The 17,651-nt window shown below is 42.5% G+C and overlaps 1 protein-coding gene across 1 annotated transcript in view; it reads right to left on the bottom strand.

Annotated features, from left to right (window-relative positions):
• Window positions 1-785: 785 nt before the first annotated feature.
• The window catches only part of HDAC8 (histone deacetylase 8), a 297,540-nt gene continuing 280,674 nt past the window's right edge, over window positions 786-17,651 (bottom strand). Inside the window, exon 11 of the mRNA XM_004592752.3 lies at window positions 786-1,325. Within this exon, the coding sequence (XP_004592809.2) occupies window positions 1,303-1,325 (23 nt within the window). The 3' untranslated portion in view covers window positions 786-1,302. The remainder of the gene's footprint in view (window positions 1,326-17,651) is intronic.

Here is a 17,651-nt window from a genome sequence, read left to right as displayed (position 1 = left end):
CACTCCCCTCTGTGGAATGCCCTTCCTCACTTGGAGGCCTTGAGAAATACAACTTACCCTGCAAGGCCCAACTCAAATATCATCCCCTTAGACATGATGTAGGATGGCTTTGGGCAGGGCAAGTTGCTCCTTCTTCAGTACTCTCCGAGCTCTGGGTCTATGTTCATCATGTAGTTTAAAACATGTTGCGATCTGAATTTTCCCTCCTCCTTTGCTTTGGGAATTTTTAGGTGCCTGGATGGGGTTGTGCCCTTGTCCACCAACAGAATCCTGGCAATTGGAGGAACTTCATGAAAATTTATTAAGTCGAATTATAAAATCATGATGTTTGGTTGGCTCTGCCTTTTCCTCTTGCTATATTCCAGCTCCATTTTTCTTTATTGTCATCCTCTTTTCCTCTGCTGTCCATCTACATACTTGATAGGAAAGTGTCCCTTAGGTCTGATGTGTCAACCTGCCATTTCTTTCTCTAAATCCCTTTCTGAACTGGAGCATCTCTTTCCTAGGGTACCAGGAAGACACTGTCCACAGTTATAGCACCTATGCTTTCTTCCCTACATATGGGCCCTGGCATAACAGAAATTGGCCTTCTGTTGCTTAGACTTGTGCTGGAAACATATTTTTTCTCCAGTGAAGTTTAGCACTCAGGGTCAGTGTTCCAGGCTGGCTAGAGCACAGTATGGAAGCAGTGGCATTTTTTCTCGATGCTTCAGCGACAATATCAAGTTCCGAACTGTGTGTTCTTATCATGGCAGGGTACAGTGAGGAACAATGAGACAAAGACATTAAGTTTCACAGATTTTATTAAAAACAAAATAGATACATAACCTAAAAGGACACTTCTCAGTTTGCTGATCAGATTGTTCCTCTCTTCCAGGGCTCCCCCTAGATGGTTCTGAGACTCAAACGGTACCTCCCAGTTGCTCCCTGTTCCACAAACTTTTGATAAAAATGTAATCCATTCTTTCCAGGTTGTCCTCTTTAATAAAAAATAACCCTTCCCCAAATCACTTAAAAATAATTTTCAGTGGTTAAAAACTGCATTTATGTGTGTATTTTAAAATAAACACTTTAAACATTTCATCTTTCCCTTTTCCCTTGGGTATAGTTGAATACCCTGGGGTGCATGCCTCCTCACCCCACGAGGCCAGCTGCTACTTGGTGCCCTTGGAAATTTTCAGGAAGCAATTTCTTCCAAATTTCCCCATGCAGTCACAAATTCCACAAACCGTTCACATAAACACACTGTCTTCATTATAGGCACTGCTTCTCAGTGCTGGAAACCCGATCTCTCTTTGTCAACTAGACCACATGCTTCAGATTGCCTGCAAACAGGGGGAGAAACAAGATTCAAATTCAGGTAATGTATGTGAATCATACCCCAGCAAAAAAATTTTTTTAAGCACTTGTATTTTGGGACTTGTTCTCTTGCTGTTCTTGGTAAACCCGTGACCTCCACCCTCATATTAACATATTCATGTTAAGCCTACTGGACGATGAGGCAAAGGACCCAGATACCCCTGTTACTCCAGCAACCACCTACCAACTAGGGACATGTGAGTGAGGCCTTTGATGCTCAGCTGAATGTGGATGCTGGCTGAATCCAAGAAGAACCAGATGAATCATCTAGTTGAGCCTAGCTCAGTGGCCAATCCAGAGTCATGAGCTACACACACACACACACACACACACACACAGAGCACACATAATCATGTAAGACTTCTCAGAGTTTATACTTCACCAATTGCATAAAATCTGTCCCCACCCCCAATCTTCCATTGCCTGCTTCATTGTGGCACAACCCTCTCACAGGTTCTGTTGGGAATACCTGTGAAGTATGGATTGGGAATTTCCCCCTCCCTTAGGCCCAAGTATCTTTAAGGGAAAAGTGATCATTTGTAATCATACAGGTCTAAGCTCTGTAAATGGAAAGTTAGTTCACTTGGTCTCTCTATAATCTTTTTCTTGCCCTACTTCCCCAGGTACAAACACTGGTCTCTGAACCCTACCGATCACTTATTTAACATAGGAGGAATGCTCCCTGAAGGCAGGGACCTGGGCTATTGGACTTTCAGTTGATCTCTAAAATAAACTCACAAATAGAATCACATAATAGGTGCTCAGTAAATGGCTGAATGAATAGATGGACCAAAGAAATGAAGGAAAGAAGAAACAAATCACTTGTTAGTATCTAATTTTTAATTTTGAAATCAATCTACAGTAAACTTGACTTAAAACAATTACTTGAAAATCAGAGTGACACACAGAGGGACTGATAGAGGGAGAAAGAGTGATCTTCCATCTGCTGGTTCACTCTTGAAATGGGTGCAACGCCAGAGCTGGGCCAGGCCGAAGCCAGGAGCCTGAAATTCCATCCAGGTTTCCTGTGTGGGTAGCAGGGGTCCAAGTACTTGCTCCATCATCCTCTGCTTTCCCAGGTACATTAACGGGGAGCTTGATTAGAAATGGAATCACCAGGACTTGAACTGGCACCATAATATAAGACACTGGCATCACAAGTGGTGGCTTAATGAGCTACTCCACAAGGCTGGACCCCAAATTGACATTGTTTTGTATATGCAGATTTATGATTTTTAAACATATACATAGATTCATGACACAGAATTCCCCAAATCCCTTTGTATATTTCCTTTGCAGTCACAGCTTCCTTCCTCTGGTAGCACCTGGCAAACATTGATCTGATCTCCAACACTGAAGTGTTGTCTTTTTGAGAATGTCATATAAATACAAGCAGACAGTATGTAACCTTTCAGACTCATTTCTTTTACTCAGCATAATGCCTTTGAGGTTCATACACTTTTTTTGCATATATCAACTATTTATTCCTCTTGCTGTACTTAGTTTTTAATTTTAAAGTAATTATAGATTCCCAGGAAGTCGTTGACAAAAAAAGCAGCATAGGAGGTCCCATATATCCTTCATCAGATTTCCCTAAATTCTTGCATCTTAAATAATGGCTAATCATTATCCAAACCAGAGAATTGACATTGGTGAACTTACCGATTTTACTTGGATTTAACAAGTTCTATGTGAATTTTTCCTCATAAGTATAGATTCCTGTAATGTCTTTCACACTCAAGATACAGAAGTATTTCATCACCACCTCACCACAAACATTCCTTTCCTGCTACCTGTTTATAGTCACTCTCACCCCACTTCCCTCACCGTTGTCCTGACAACCATTTATCTGTTCTTCATCTCTTATTTTGTCATTTTAAGGACATTTTTAAGGACATCTTAGAAATGAAATAATGTATAAGAGGTATTCATAAAGTTCATGGATAATACATATTTTGAAAAAAATATGTGTGGATGTTAAAATGATCTTTGAATTCCATTTTCTATGAACCTTTTGAAATCCTTTCATATATAAACTTCTGGAATTGGCATTTTTTCATTCATCATATTGTTTTCAGGATCCATTCAAGTTGTGGCATATGCCACGTGTGTTGCTTTTCCCTGGTGACTACTATTTCATGAGAGGGATGGGTCACAGTTTGTGTGTTTCACTCTATTAGAAGACATCTGACTTGTTTTCAGTTTTAGGGGTATTATGAATAAAGCTTATATGAATATTTATGTACAGGTTTAAAAAACTTATTTGAGAGGTATGTACACACACATATGTGGAGAGAGACAGTATGAATGAACTTGCATCCGCTTGTTCACTCCCCAGATGCTTGAGTTAGAGCCTAGGTTGGGTAGAAGCTGAAGCTTGGTTGCTGGGAACTCAATCCAGGTCTCCCATGTGGGTGTTAGGAATTTTACAGCTGCATTCAAGGGTACACATTTGCCGGATACTGGAGTCAGAGGCAGGAGCATGGTGTTGAACTCAGACACTCCAATGTGGGGTGCAAGCATTTTAACCGTTAAACCAAATGTCCATTAACATGTACAGGTTTTTGATTGAACAGTTTTCACTGCTTTAAAATATGTTAAAAAAATGTATCATATAATGCAATGTAATTAGTTTTTTTTTTAAAAAAGGAAATGCAATAAAAATATATGTTAAAAAAAAAACAATGTTAAACATCACCTAAGAACTCACCACAAAATTTACAAATTAAATTCATTGTTTTTCACTTAAAAAAAATTTATTGCAAAGTCAGATATATATATATATATAGAGAGAGAGAGAGAGAGAGACAGAGAGAGAGAGAGAGACAGAGAGACAGAGAGACAGAGAGACAGAGAGAAAGATCCTCTGTTGGATGATTCACTCCCAAGTGACCCCAACGGCCGACCGAAGCCAGGAGCCAGGAGCTCTTCCAGGTCTCCCACACGGGTGCAGGGTCCCAAGGCTTTGGGCCGTCCTCAACTGCTTTTCCAGGCCACAAGCAGGGAGCTGGATGGGAAGTGGAGCTGCCAGGATTAGAACCGGTGCCCACATGGGATTCCAGCACTTGCAAGATGAAGACTTTGGCTGCTAGGCCACGTCGCCAGGCCCAAGTTTTCATTTTTTAGGGGGGATAAACAAATGCCCAAGAGTGTATTTTCTAGGCTGCATTGTAGTTCTATGTTTAGTTTATATGAAGGTGCTAAATTGTTTTCCAGAGTAACTGTATCATTTTACACTCCCACCCACAATGTATGAGTGAGTAAAAAGGCTTCTGGGCACCCTTGCCAGCATTTAATTTTTTTTAAAAAAGATTTACTTATTTTTATTGGAGAGATACACTTACAGAGAAGAGAGACCGAAAGAAAGATCTTCCATTCAATGGTCCACTACCCAAGTGACCATGATGGCTGGACCTGAGCCAGGAGCTTCTTCCAAGTCTCCCCATGTGGGTGCAGGGTTTGAATGCTTTTTGGCCATTTTCTGCTTTCCAGGCCACAAGCAGGGAGCTGGATGGGAAGTGGAGCAGCCGGGACATGAACTGGTACTCATAAGGGATGCCAGTGCTTGATGGGGAGGAAGGGTATGCTAATTGAACCACTGTGCCCTGGTGTTTATCTATCTATTTATCTATCTATCCTATCTATTTTACTTTGGTGATTCTAATAGGTGTGTGGTGAGATCTTACTGTGATCTCAATTTGCATTTTCTTCATGGCTAATGAGAGTGACTATCTTTTCACGTGCTTACTGCATTTTTTGCTTTGTTTTTACCATTGGGTTAACAGAATCCTTTATATATTTTAGATACAAATCTATTGTCAGATGCATGATTTTCTTTTTTTTTAAAGATTTATTTATTTTTATTGCAAAGTCATATATACAGAGAGAAGGAGAGACAGAGAGAAGGAGAGACAGAAAGATCTTCCGTTCGATGATTCACTCCCCAAGTGACCGCAACGGCTGGTGCTGTGCCCATCTGAAGCCAGGAGCCAGGAGCTCTTCCTGGTCTCCCACGTGGGTGCAGGGTCCCAAGACTTTGGGCTGTCCTCGACTGCTTTCCCAGGCCAAAAGCAGAGAGCTGGATGGGAAGTGGGGCCGCCGGGATGGAACCAGCGACCACATGGGATCCCAGCAGGTTCAAAGCGAGGACTTTAGCCACTAGGCCACTGTGCCAGGCCCTATTGTCAGATGCATGATTTTCAAATATTTTATTTCAGTATGTAACATCTTTTCATCATCCTAACAGACTTCTACAAAGCAAGAGTTAATTTTATGAGCTTCAATTTATCCATGTTTTCTCTCTCTCTCTCCCTCTCTCTCTCTCTCTTTTTGATTTGTAATTCTGCTATTCCAAATTCCTAAGCTCAAAGTCTCTGGGCAACCTTTGTTTTTTTTATCTCTTCATATTCCCTCCATACTTTCAGTTGTCAAGCCTCCCCTCAATCTGTCTTTCTAATCGATTCTCTTCTTTCCATTCTGCCCTCTTCAGCTTAGTTGGACCTTGAATTACTCCAATCACTGCAGCAGCTTCTCCCCTGGTGCTCTTGCCTCCAGAGCTGTCTTGCACATAATTTCCAGCTGCGAGCGCATCCCTCTTTTGCTCCAAAATGTTTCAGGAGCTTCCATTCCCTATGTTTTTAGTCTAACTCCTTAGCTGAGACAGGCCCCGTGTCTGCGTTCCTGTCTCCGTGTGATAGTGCTCACTGTTGCTCCTGCTGAGGGCAACCCACTGGGGCTCCTGGTGCTGAAGCGAGGGGTCTTCCATCCGGAAGCAGGCCTGGGAGTTTGGAGTATGACTACATGCAGGAGTGAACCACATTCCATTTCAAAGTGTTCCAACAGTACACGTTCACAGAGAGGAAAGGTGGGCACTGTATTCTCTGCTGCTCCATCTCACTCTCCAGTTCCATTTGGAGGCAATTAAGAAACACAACAGCAATAATTTCCACTAAAAGTTGATGATGAGCAATGTTGAATTTGGGTAACAATAAAAATGCAAGCTTAAATAATACCCATTGTTTTTCTCCTCATGTCCAGCTTTTCCAATGGTGGGTGGCAGCCTGAGAAAATTCTAAAGGCCAGCATGGGCCAGAGCCTAGAAAGATGCAGAGTTCACACTAGTAGGGGCAAACTCAAATGCCAAGAGAGGCCAAGAAATATGAGGGGTCGTTCAAATTTCATGGAAAATGTGCATTATGAAAAAAATGGTTTACATGTATTTCAAAGTATTTTGTATAAAAATAAACTTAAGTGTTTCAATTTCACTTTCCATGAATTTTTGGAAGTGTCTCATACTGGATGTGAGCAAAACAGACTGGGAATAAGAACTATGGAGGCCTCTTGATCCTTTCTTCATGTTCCTATTTGAAATAATGACAGGAGTATGAGAAACAGTTTCCTTTTTCTCAACTCTACTACAAAAAAAAAAAAAAAAAGGCCAAAACAAAACCAGCAAAACAAAACAAAATCAGTTAAGCTGGCATGATGGCTCAATTGGCTAACACTTCTTTTTTTAAAAAGATTTATTTATTTTTATTACAAAGTCAGATATATAGAGACGAGGAGAGACAGAGAGGAAGATCTTCTCTCTGATGATTCACTCCCCAAGTGACTGCAAAGGCTGGTGCTGCACCGATCTGAAGCCGGGAACCGGAGCCTCTTCCAGGTCTCCCACGTGGGTGCAGGGTCCCAAGACTTTGGGCTGTCTTCCACTGCTTTCCCAGGCCACAAGCAGGGAGCTGGATGGGCAATGGAGCTGCTGGGATTAGAACTGGCGCCCATATGGGATCCCGGGGCGTTCAAGGGGAGGACTTTAGCTGCTAGGCCACGTTGTCAGGGCCCATTTGGCTAATACTTCTTTCACAAGCCCCAGCGTCCCATATGGGGGCCAATTCCAGTCCTAGCTGCTGCACTTCCTATCTAGCTTCCTGCTTATGGCCTGGGAAAGCAGCAGAGAATGGCAAAGAGTTTTGGGATTCTTTACCCATGTGGGAGACCCAGAAGAGGTTCCTGGATCCTGGCTTTGGATTGGCTCAGCTCCAGCTGTTGTGGCCCCTTGGGGAGTGAACCAGTGGATGGAAGATCATTTTTTTTCTCTCTCCATCTATCTGTAGATCTGTCTTTCCAATAATAATTAATCTTAAAAAAAAAAAAAACCCAAAGTAGAGTAAGTATATGGGTTAATGGAAGCTCAGCTCTGGCTTAAAGCAAGAGACACAAAAAGGAGTGGTACGGTCCACGACAAATAGGTGGGGCCATGCTCACATAGCAGGCAGCTGCTACTCAGCTCTGGCCATTCACTGTTGGGCAGGCATGTGTGCCTAGTGTGACCCAAGCTTTCCATTTTCCAAGAGAAGTCAGAGATTCAGACTTTTACACAAAGTTTCCACAGAATTCAGTGTGGGCAACCGAATGAAATTTTCAAAGCATGTTGTGTAGGACATCAATATGAGTGGCCAAAGAAAACAAATTTGGAGAATAAGATGTGGCTCATGGTCTCCCAGTTTATAATTTGTGATTATATGTGAAACAGTCTTGATTTATACCCATGACACTCTATTTCATCCTCATATTTTTGGTTTGAACAATAAATCCTATTGTCACTCTAGCTTTTATGTACAGGGAGAAGTACTGAACTGTGAGCCTGGAGACCTGGGTACTTGGTTAGGTACTGGTGAGCATCCTCTTCAGTACTTTTTTTTTTAAAATCCTAATTAATAGACTTTATTTGTAGAGCAGTTTAGAAAAAAAGTGTTTTTTTTTTTTTTTAATAACAAACCTCTCATTGATTCCTTTTTTTCTTCCCCTGCAGGAAGTTTCCTTTATTACTGACATCTTGCATGAAGATGCTGTTTCTTATAGTTGATGAATGAATTGATACTGATGCATTAACTGAAGTTTACAGTTTACATTAGGGTTCACCATTAACTAAAGTTTACAGTTTACATTAGGGTTCACCCTTCTTGGAGCGGTAGAATTCTATGAGTTTTGAAAAGTATACAGTATTAAGCATTCACTATTAAAGAATGATACAGGATAGTTTCACTACCCTCAAAACTCCCTCTGCTCCATTGATTCATCCCTCCCTCCCCCTTCCTTTTTTTTTTCACTCAGCAGTACGTGTATAAGGTTGCTCCTTGTCTTTTTGTGGCTTTATAGTGCTGAGTAATATTCCATCATCTGGATGTACCACAGTTTGTCCGTTAGCCTACCTAAAGTTGTCTTGGTTGTCTTTCAAGTTTTGGCAATTATGAATAAAGCTGCTATAAACAACCATGTTTTGTATGGACGTAAGTTTCCAACTTGTAAATAACAAGGAGAGTGATTGCTGGATCATATGGTAAGCATTAAGCTTCAGAATAAACAGTAGATATGTCTTTCCATGTGGCTGTAGCATTTTGTATTGCCTCCAGCAATGAATGAGACTTTCTCTAACTCTCCATCTTCAGTAGCACTTGGTATGTCAAGTGTCTGGGGTTTTTGCCATATTATTAGGGGTGTAGTGATATCTCATTGTTTTAATTTGTAATTGTTTAATGATACAAAATATTGAGCCTCTTTCTATCTGTATATCTTCCTGGGAGAGCTGCCTTCTCATATCTTTTGTCCATTTTCAAATTGGTTTGTTTATTTATTGTTGTATTTTAAGAATTATTTGTATATTTTGGAAATAAGTCGTTGATTCAGTATGAATTTTGAAAACTTGTTCCTATTTTGAGGCTTGTCTCTTTATTCTCTTTGTCTCCACTTGTTTTTTTTTTTTTTTTTAATTACAGCCAGATATACACAGTGGAGGAGAGACAGAGAAGAAGATCTTCCGTCCAATGATTCACTCCCCAAGTGAGCCACAACGGGCCGATGCGCGCCGATCTGGGAACCAGGAACCTCTTCCGGGTCTCCCACGCGGGTGCAGGGTCCCAATGCATTGGGCCGTCCTCGACTGCTTTCCCAGGCCACAAGCAGGGAGCTGGATGGGAAGTGGAGCTGCTGAGATTAGAACCGGTGCCCATATGGGATCCCGGGGCTTTCAAGGTGAGGACTTTAGCCACTAGGCCACGCCGCCGGGCCCTGTCTCCACTTGTTTTAATGTAAAGCACTGCCCAATAAAATTTTCTGATATGATGAAAATATCCCACATCTGCATTGCCCAATATGGTAGCTACTACTCATACGTGGCTACTGAGCACTGAATTTTTTATTTTATTTAATTCTAATTACTTTGATCGGGCACATGTGATTAGTGGTGACTACATGAGACCATGCAGATATAGTGTCCCCTTCTGCTTTTTTCCCTCGTCACGACATCGAGTAGGGGCCATCTTTCCTCTTTCATCTGTTTAAAACTGTTCTCTTCAAGCCATCATCAAGTTTTGTGGATTCTACCTCAAAAATTATTCCAAATATGCCCACTTGTTGCATTCCTCATTTTTGTAACTTTATTCCAAGCCATTATTTTTCTTTGTATCGGTGATTCAGTCTCAAACCTGGTCTCCCTGCTTCCTCTTCCCCTATGCTGTATTCTCTACGTGCAAAACAGAGTATTTTGCTAATATAGGTCAGACAGCATCACTCCTATATTTAATACTCAGAAACAGCTTCTAGGTCACACGCTGAATAAAATGCAAGTTTGTCAACAGCAGCATCTAGCTCCTTGTCTCTGTCTTCTATCACTGCCCTCCTTGCTCACTTGGTTCTGGTCACATGGATCTTCTCTGTGTGCCTTAAACATATGGATCACTTTTTGCTCTTAGAGTTTTCCCTCCTGCAGTTGCTTCTTTCTACCTGGAATACTCCAGCTCTGACTATTTCTCTTTCTGACTCTTGTTATCACCTTTGTCAGCTTGAGTGAACAATCTCAACTCAGAAGTCACCTTGGAGAGGCCTTAGGACAACTCAAGCTAAGTAGCCACTCCGTTTCCATCACATGATGCAGTTTTATTGTCTTCAATGCACTTAGCATACTAAACACACCACTCTTTGACAGCAGAGACCTTGTCTGTCTTCTTTATTACTCTTTTGCTAACAGCACTGTCAATAGTGACCATAACTGATCAAACGCTCTCCCATTCAATTTTAGTTTGATCATTACTCTCTCTCTCTCTCTCTCTCTCTCTCTCTCTCTCTTTGGTTATCACTCTAAGGACCTTACAAATGTGGTTGAATTGGACAAACACATGCTAACAAAAGAAGGATCAATGCTACCAGGCTAGGAGGTGAACGGATTGTGAAGACAGTCAGCAGCATAGCAATTTGGAGGACTGCTGGAGTGATCCCAGAACCATTGGGTTGGTGGCACCACAGAGAAAGAGCAAAGTGAATTTAGGACTGCTGAAAAGTGTTTCCAAAAATTATTGTCAGATGAGTACCATTTTCAGGAATGCTGTCATATCTACTTAACACTGATATTAATAGTCAGTAACTCACTTTTCAAATCTAGTTTGATTTCATCTATCCTAAGAAGCAGCAGCAACAATAGCACAAACTTGACATGTTTATTATATTTTAAAGCATACTTTAAAATTGCTATGACTTTTCACATGAAAAATGTTTGCGTCACCTTAAGTCATTTCTCATATAGATTAACAGGAACACTTTGAGAACTAGTATTGTAGAGATTTCTCTTGGACTGCCGAGGCCCAGGCTACTCTGCCACCATCAGCTTCCAGGATCTGAGAATCTTGAATGTGCACCCACAACCTCCATCTAGCTCCCTCAGCCTAATATGCCCCATTTCTCTGTCTACTCATCACATAAGTCTTGCATAGTGGCCTAGTCCTTGTGCTGGATGCTGAGGTCACAGAGAACAAGACAACCTTCTGGTCTTCCAGGAGCTCACAGTGTACTGGGGAAGATATACGTGGAGACAAATATGGTAGCTCATAGCAACAAAGTAATAAAATATCAGTAGGCTGAGAGAAGAAAAAGAGTGAATAAGTGTTTTCATGGAGCAGGTGGTATCTTGAAGGACAAAGGGAGGAAGAATGTTTCAGGCAATGAGAATAGAACATGATATACAACGGCAACTGTCAAGTTTTTATGGCAGAATGCAGGGTAAGGTCAGAGAGAGTGGGCAGTGAGGCCTGGGGAGGTGGCCAGAGGCCAGATCAAGGTCATGCATGGCTTTATTCTAGAGTCTCTGAAAGATTTTAAGGAAGGAGGGGATTTAGCAGGAGGTAGGGTGCCAGCAAGCCTTACAGCTCCTGGCCCATCATGGTCAGATTTGAGGGTCTCATTTTCCATCTGGGAGCAATGGTAGTACAAAGGATTTCTGTGAAGCACTGGGCATGTATTGATATGGGTGCTGATTTAATTTTTAGCTATTAATTGTCAACTACAGTGCTTGACTTGGAATGTCGATCCCTCCTGTCACCAGAGAGCCTTTCAGTGACTGTTAAGTACAACCTCCGATTACCATTTGTCTGCCTTTGACCTGAATTAGAACCTGAGACTGTGGATTAATCTCACCAGGCTTCTGGCATTTACAGGATATCAGCACTTAAACGCTATTATCCTGATGGTTAGGGTGTTCTGGTCTTATCTTGCAAGGCACTACTGCATTCTCAAACGGAATTGAAGCAATTTCTAAAATAGCTTATGATTCATTTTTTCTCCCCTCCTGTGCCTAAATCTGCTGGCTCCATGTGGAGGGATGGGTACAAGTAATTGTAGAGGTGACATCACGGCAGTGGGCTGTTTGCCTTCCAGCCAGCTTGTGGAGCTGGGCCTCAGCAGTTGTCTATTTGCTGGGCTGGGCACTGCCTCCCAGTCATCTTGGACTCCCAGCGCCCAAGTTCTTTGGTATATGTGCCTTCTCCACATTTCTTTTTTAGACAAAAATCTGGGTTGGGAAATGCAGGATAATGGGAATAGCAGTGGTAGGAAAAATAATACAGCCTTACATCTGTATAACGCTTTAGAGTTTTGAAAGCCATTTGCTGTTTTGCTCCACCCAAACACTAGTGGGAAATGGAAGCTGGGATTTTCAGCTTGAAATGGGGACAAACTCTTGTTGCCTTACACCAAAGAGTTTAATGTTAACATCCTCTGTTCACCTCACAACACACTATGATTATTAGACGTTAGATGCCACTAGATGGTCAGAGAGATTCCCTTCAGTATCTAGGTGCTTCCTGGAAAATAAATTCTCTAGGACAAACTGCCTGGCAAGCACAATCTATGAGCCATGCCAATCTACTGAGCCAGCAAGTGGTGCCAGTCTCAGCCCTGAACACTCCGGTTTACAGTCCCAATGGTCCTTCAGACCTTTACTGGAGCCAATAGCAAGGCCACTAACTGTGCAGGGCTGAAGGTAGGGTGTGTCATGAACATCTGGAAGCGCCACCCACTGCCAAGGGCCTGTGAAGGGAAAAGCCACAGTTTGGTCCACATCAGCCATCATTGTGAATCCTGAAGAAAAGTCCACTGAGTCTAGTTGTGAACAGCTGAGGAATTGGGTAGCAGGGTTTTTTTTTTTTTTCTCAGAGAAGTCATCAAAAATAGTTCTGCAGCAGTTTCATATTTGCTTTGGAATCTTCCATACTTGGTCTCAGCAAGGTTTGGTATCTGCAGCTCTACTGTTAGTCAACACAAGGTCTTTTGTGGCCTCACTCCCATTCCATGATGACCTCCAGGCTAGAAGCCAAAGGAGCGGATTTCAGTGTGTGTGTGAGTGTGTGTATGTGTGTGTGTGTAAGTAGTCAATGGAAGTAGTGAGAGTCACAGAGGCTCAGCAGTACTGTGAGAGTGGCAGGTGCCTTTTTCTCCACCACTACCACCAAGTGAATTTTGAGCAACCTGCTGTAAGACTGTGGGTGCTGGTCAAAGTCATGAAAACGTCATCTGCATGAACTAAAATGCTGTCTGGTGGAAATCTTGGTGGGGTATAAAAGTGACCCTCTTGAGAGTTGAATCAGAAGCTTCTATGTGGAAAGTGACTGGCAGAACACAATGTTGCCACCTCCGAAGCAGAGATGCCTCCTGGAACTTGTTTTCCAGCTCGTGAGGGGAATGTGCGCCTATGAGAGTAGATTAAGGATTACTACTTCAGCCTGTTTTAGAGATGTGAATAAAAATCTTGGCCTGGGACTGCCTTCTCTCTGGTTGACTGATTTTTCAATTGATTTGTATTTATTAGCTAATGAAATTAAAGTTGTAAAAATGATAACAGAAACACAATAAATCTCTCCCACAACTGGCTGTTTCTGTGTCACTATGGTGCATTCCTCACTTTGATTACTTCAAAGTCTATTATTTTGTTCTCAATTATTCTGTATTTCTGGCACTGGAGAAAATCAATTTGTTTTATTTTCTCTTATTCATGCACTCAATTATGCTCTTCGGGTACATTTAATCACTTTGATGTTTTCATTTTATGGCCCGTCTCTAGGCACTTTAGCTGCATTGCTGCCAACGGGCAAGCAGGACTAATTTGCATGTCACAATAGACTTGAAACTCTAACTCAATTTAGAAATCTTTATGAAATTTCCCTCCAAAATATGCTTGGAGCTGCAAAGAGGCAGAAGGATGTGGGCAAACCAGGAGCCTATAAAGATGCTTCCCCTTTTCAAAAGAGTTGTGAACTCCTTGGAGTTCTGACCATGGCTTTGGGATGCCTCCATACAGGTATAGCAAAGGAATCCATTGGACAGGGAGTCTTTCTAGCTTTCTGTGGCACTTGGTGGTGGGAATCCTAGAGCAGCCATGTCTCAATTGCAAGGCCAGGGACACAAAAGTACCCTCAGCCCCACTGCATCTGGCAGCTGCGCTCCACACAGCTCCTGAACCCAACTTGGTTAAAGGGCCTCCAGACTGAGAAAGGTGTCAACAATTAGGAGTTCAAGAATCCTGAGTGCTTTACCTTATTTTCTCTGATAATTTATTACCTTCCTTTTGTCCTTTGGTCATTTTAGAGCGAAAAGTTGGAGGGGAATGAGTTATACAGTGGTTTTAGGCATGTATTCTGAGCTAACGACAAAATGCTTACTAAAACACATCAGAGGCCTCTAAATTCTTTTTTAAAAATTCTTAGTTTTCTGTATGCTACAACCAGCAGCTCTACCAGGGAGAAGAAAAGTTTCTTCCTTTTTCTAAGGTTTAGGCATGGTTCTCACGTTTCTCGTGTGGAATCTAAGCTCCCCCATTTATGTTACATGATTTTGTAGAAGCTAATTAATTCTTCACACTTCAGTTCTCTCATCTATTAATTGGGGTTAATAATACTATTGACTCCAGAGAAATTTGCTTCCTAAGCTTCAGTACTGTCAACAGTTTTGCCATACTTACAGAAATACTGCTTATGTGGAAACTTTTCTTATTAGGAGTTATTTTATTTTTAAAATTATTTTATTTTTGATTTGGAGTGTTTTTTTTTTAAATCACACCCTCTGCTACATTCACCAGAGAGAGCTGGGACTGGGGGTGAGCCGGGTTGAGCCAGGCTGCAGCAACTGTCGGTGAATGTTGAGACTCAGGGTGGGCCATCTCAGACTGGGCCACAGTACCCTTTGGCAGGGCTGCGAGCAGGCCCAGTAGGACAACTGTGGGCACTCACCTGCTAGGCTGTAGTTTCTGCTGGTGAGCATGATAACCAGGGTTGGGGGCAGGCCAGGCTGGAAAAGATGGTAGCACCTGTTGGCGTATGTATGGGCCAGGTCTGGAGGTGGGTTGGGCTGAGTTAAGCTGCAGCAATCATGAGAGCTGTGTGGGATGTGAGCTGGGCCAGGCTAGCTTATAGCAGAGGCTGGCATGTGCAAAGACCAGGGCTGGGGGTAGGTCTGGTGGGGTTTATGGGGTTCAGCACAACTAGGCTGTGTTAACTGCTGGTGGATATGGGGACTGGGCCTGTGGAGGGCTGGGCTGGGCTGGTCCACAGCACCCATTGTGTTGCATGAGAGATGGGGTAGAACTGACCAGGCAGCTGCATCTATTGATATGTGTGTTGGCTGGTATAGGTAATGGACCGAACCTGACACTGTAATGGTTGGCATACACAAGAGTCAAGTTTGAGGTCACCCCAGGTGATGTTTCCTGGGGGAAACCCCAACTTGACCTCTGAACTCAAATCTTGGCCACAGGGAAAATTACAAGTTATATGGTCTGACCTTGGACTGCATGTGTTGAGACTGGGCCTCCTCAAATGCTGATGCCTTGCAGTGGATAGCATGTTCAAATGCACATGGGGCATGACAGTCAGCTTATTTAGGTCAGCAGGGGGTGTCAACTCCTTTGTATAGAATGGAAAGTAAAACAGATTGGGTAACTCTCTTGGCCAAGCTTTGCAGCAAGTGTCTGGGTCTGTGGATGCACTAAGATGGACTTGGTCAATCTACAGACCTTGAAAAAATTCGATTTTTTTAAATGCTGGTGCAATGAAGCTAATAATGTCTTGGAACTATCAAAACCACTCAGGTGGTGCTCTTAAAACACTCATCCCCACATCGTGGTCTCTAAGGTACCAAAGGACTGTCCCCATATATGGGTGAAGATGTAGTTTGACAGCAAAGAGCAGCTCCCTTCCCTTTCCTCTCAGTGGACACAGGAGAAAAAAAATTCTGTTCCACCCATCTTTCTTTCTTTTTTTTTTTAAAGATTTATTTTATTTTTATTACAAAGTCAGATGTACTGAGAGGAGGAGAGATAGAGAGGAAGTGGAGCTGCCGGGATTAGAACCAGCGGCCACATGGGATCAAGGCGAGGATCTTAGCCACTAGGCCACACTGCCGAGCCCTCCACCCATCTTTCTTCATACCTCGATCCTCCCTGTGGTTGGAGGCCCACAGGATGTTCTCCCCTCTCAACTATGTAGACAATATTAAAAAGAAAACAGAAATCAAATTAAAAATGAAAAAGAAATAAAAATCACAGCCTCGGGTTCAGAATTGTAAGACAGTGGGTAAAGCTGCCACCTGTGATGCCAGCATCCCACATGGGCACTGGTTCAAGTCCTGGCTGCTGAACCTCTGATCCAGCTCCCTGCTAATGCACCTGGGAAACATGAGAAGATGGCCCAAGTATTTGGGCTCCTGCACCCACATGGGAGACTGGAATAAACTCCTGTTTCCTGGTTTCAGGCCAGCCTAACCACAGCTAGTGCAGCAGTTTGGGGAGTGTATTGGTTGATGGAATACCTCCCCCCTTCTCTCTGCCCTCACTCCCTGTCCCTGCCCTACAACTCTTCCTGTCAAATAAATAAATGCATCTTAAAAAATCATGTTAAAAATTACAGCCTCATTCTAGGTAGTAATATCTACGAAGTCAGAGTTTGAGTTGATAGTTACATGTCTTATTGTTACATATTAAAATATATATATAGTCAATATACTAAATCCATTTTTGCCTTAGAGTCTTTAATCCTGTTCTTCCTATCTAGAATGTTCTTCATCCTAATTTTTGTAAAGCTCCTTCACTTGTTTTGTTAAGCTCTATTCCCAAATGTTACCTCCTCATAGGACTTTTTTGGGTACTCTTTCTAATTCAGTCCTGCCCCCCTGAACTTATCAGTAACCAATATTAAATATTTGTTTATTTCCATTTTCCTTTTACAATAAAACACAAGTTTCAGGATGGATAAAGTCCTTACATGTCCTATTTCGTCTGTATTGCCAGCACTGGTATTTATTAATACCAAATACATATGTGTTGAATGAATGAAACATTGAAAAAGAAAATTAGCCTAGCAACAACCAGGCTCCCTTCTCACTTACTAGGGTGGTGGTGTCAGAGATAGTAGAGTAAAAAACCAACACTTCTTACCTCTGTTCAGTGGCAAGGAGTCCCACTCACTGCTATGCCAGGAGAGATCACATGGGGAGCAGTAAAGAGGTGCCACTCCAAATCCTGGCCAGTGTGGTATCAGTGGAAGTCTAGCAGTGAGCCTGAATTTCTATTACTACCCAGCAGTAATGAGGCATCCATTTTCCCCCAATGGTGTCATGGTGGCTGAATAGAGAACCTAGGCTTTTATTTCTAATGGGGGGGGGGGTAGTGCCTCCCACCCCTGACAGGCATGGACTCAGACAAAAGCTTCTAAAAGAGAATATAAGATCTAGGGCCCAGTGCAATAGCCTAGTGGTTAAATCCTCGCCTTGCATCTGCTAAGATCTCATATGGGCAATGGTTCATGTTCCAGGTGCTCCACTTCCCATTCAGTTCCGTGCTTGTGGGCTGGAAAAGCAGTAGAGGACGGCCAAAGCCTTGGGACTCTGCACCCGCATGGGACACTTGGAAGAAGCTCCTGGCTCCTGGCCTTGGATCAGCTCAACTTAGGCCATTGTGACCACTTGGGGAGTGAACC

Source organism: Ochotona princeps, chromosome X (genome assembly GCF_030435755.1).
Source record: "Ochotona princeps isolate mOchPri1 chromosome X, mOchPri1.hap1, whole genome shotgun sequence".
In the NCBI taxonomy this organism is placed as follows: domain Eukaryota; kingdom Metazoa; phylum Chordata; class Mammalia; order Lagomorpha; family Ochotonidae; genus Ochotona; species Ochotona princeps.
The sequence above is the reverse complement of the archived record's forward strand: the minus strand, read 5'-3'. Positions and strand labels throughout refer to the sequence as shown.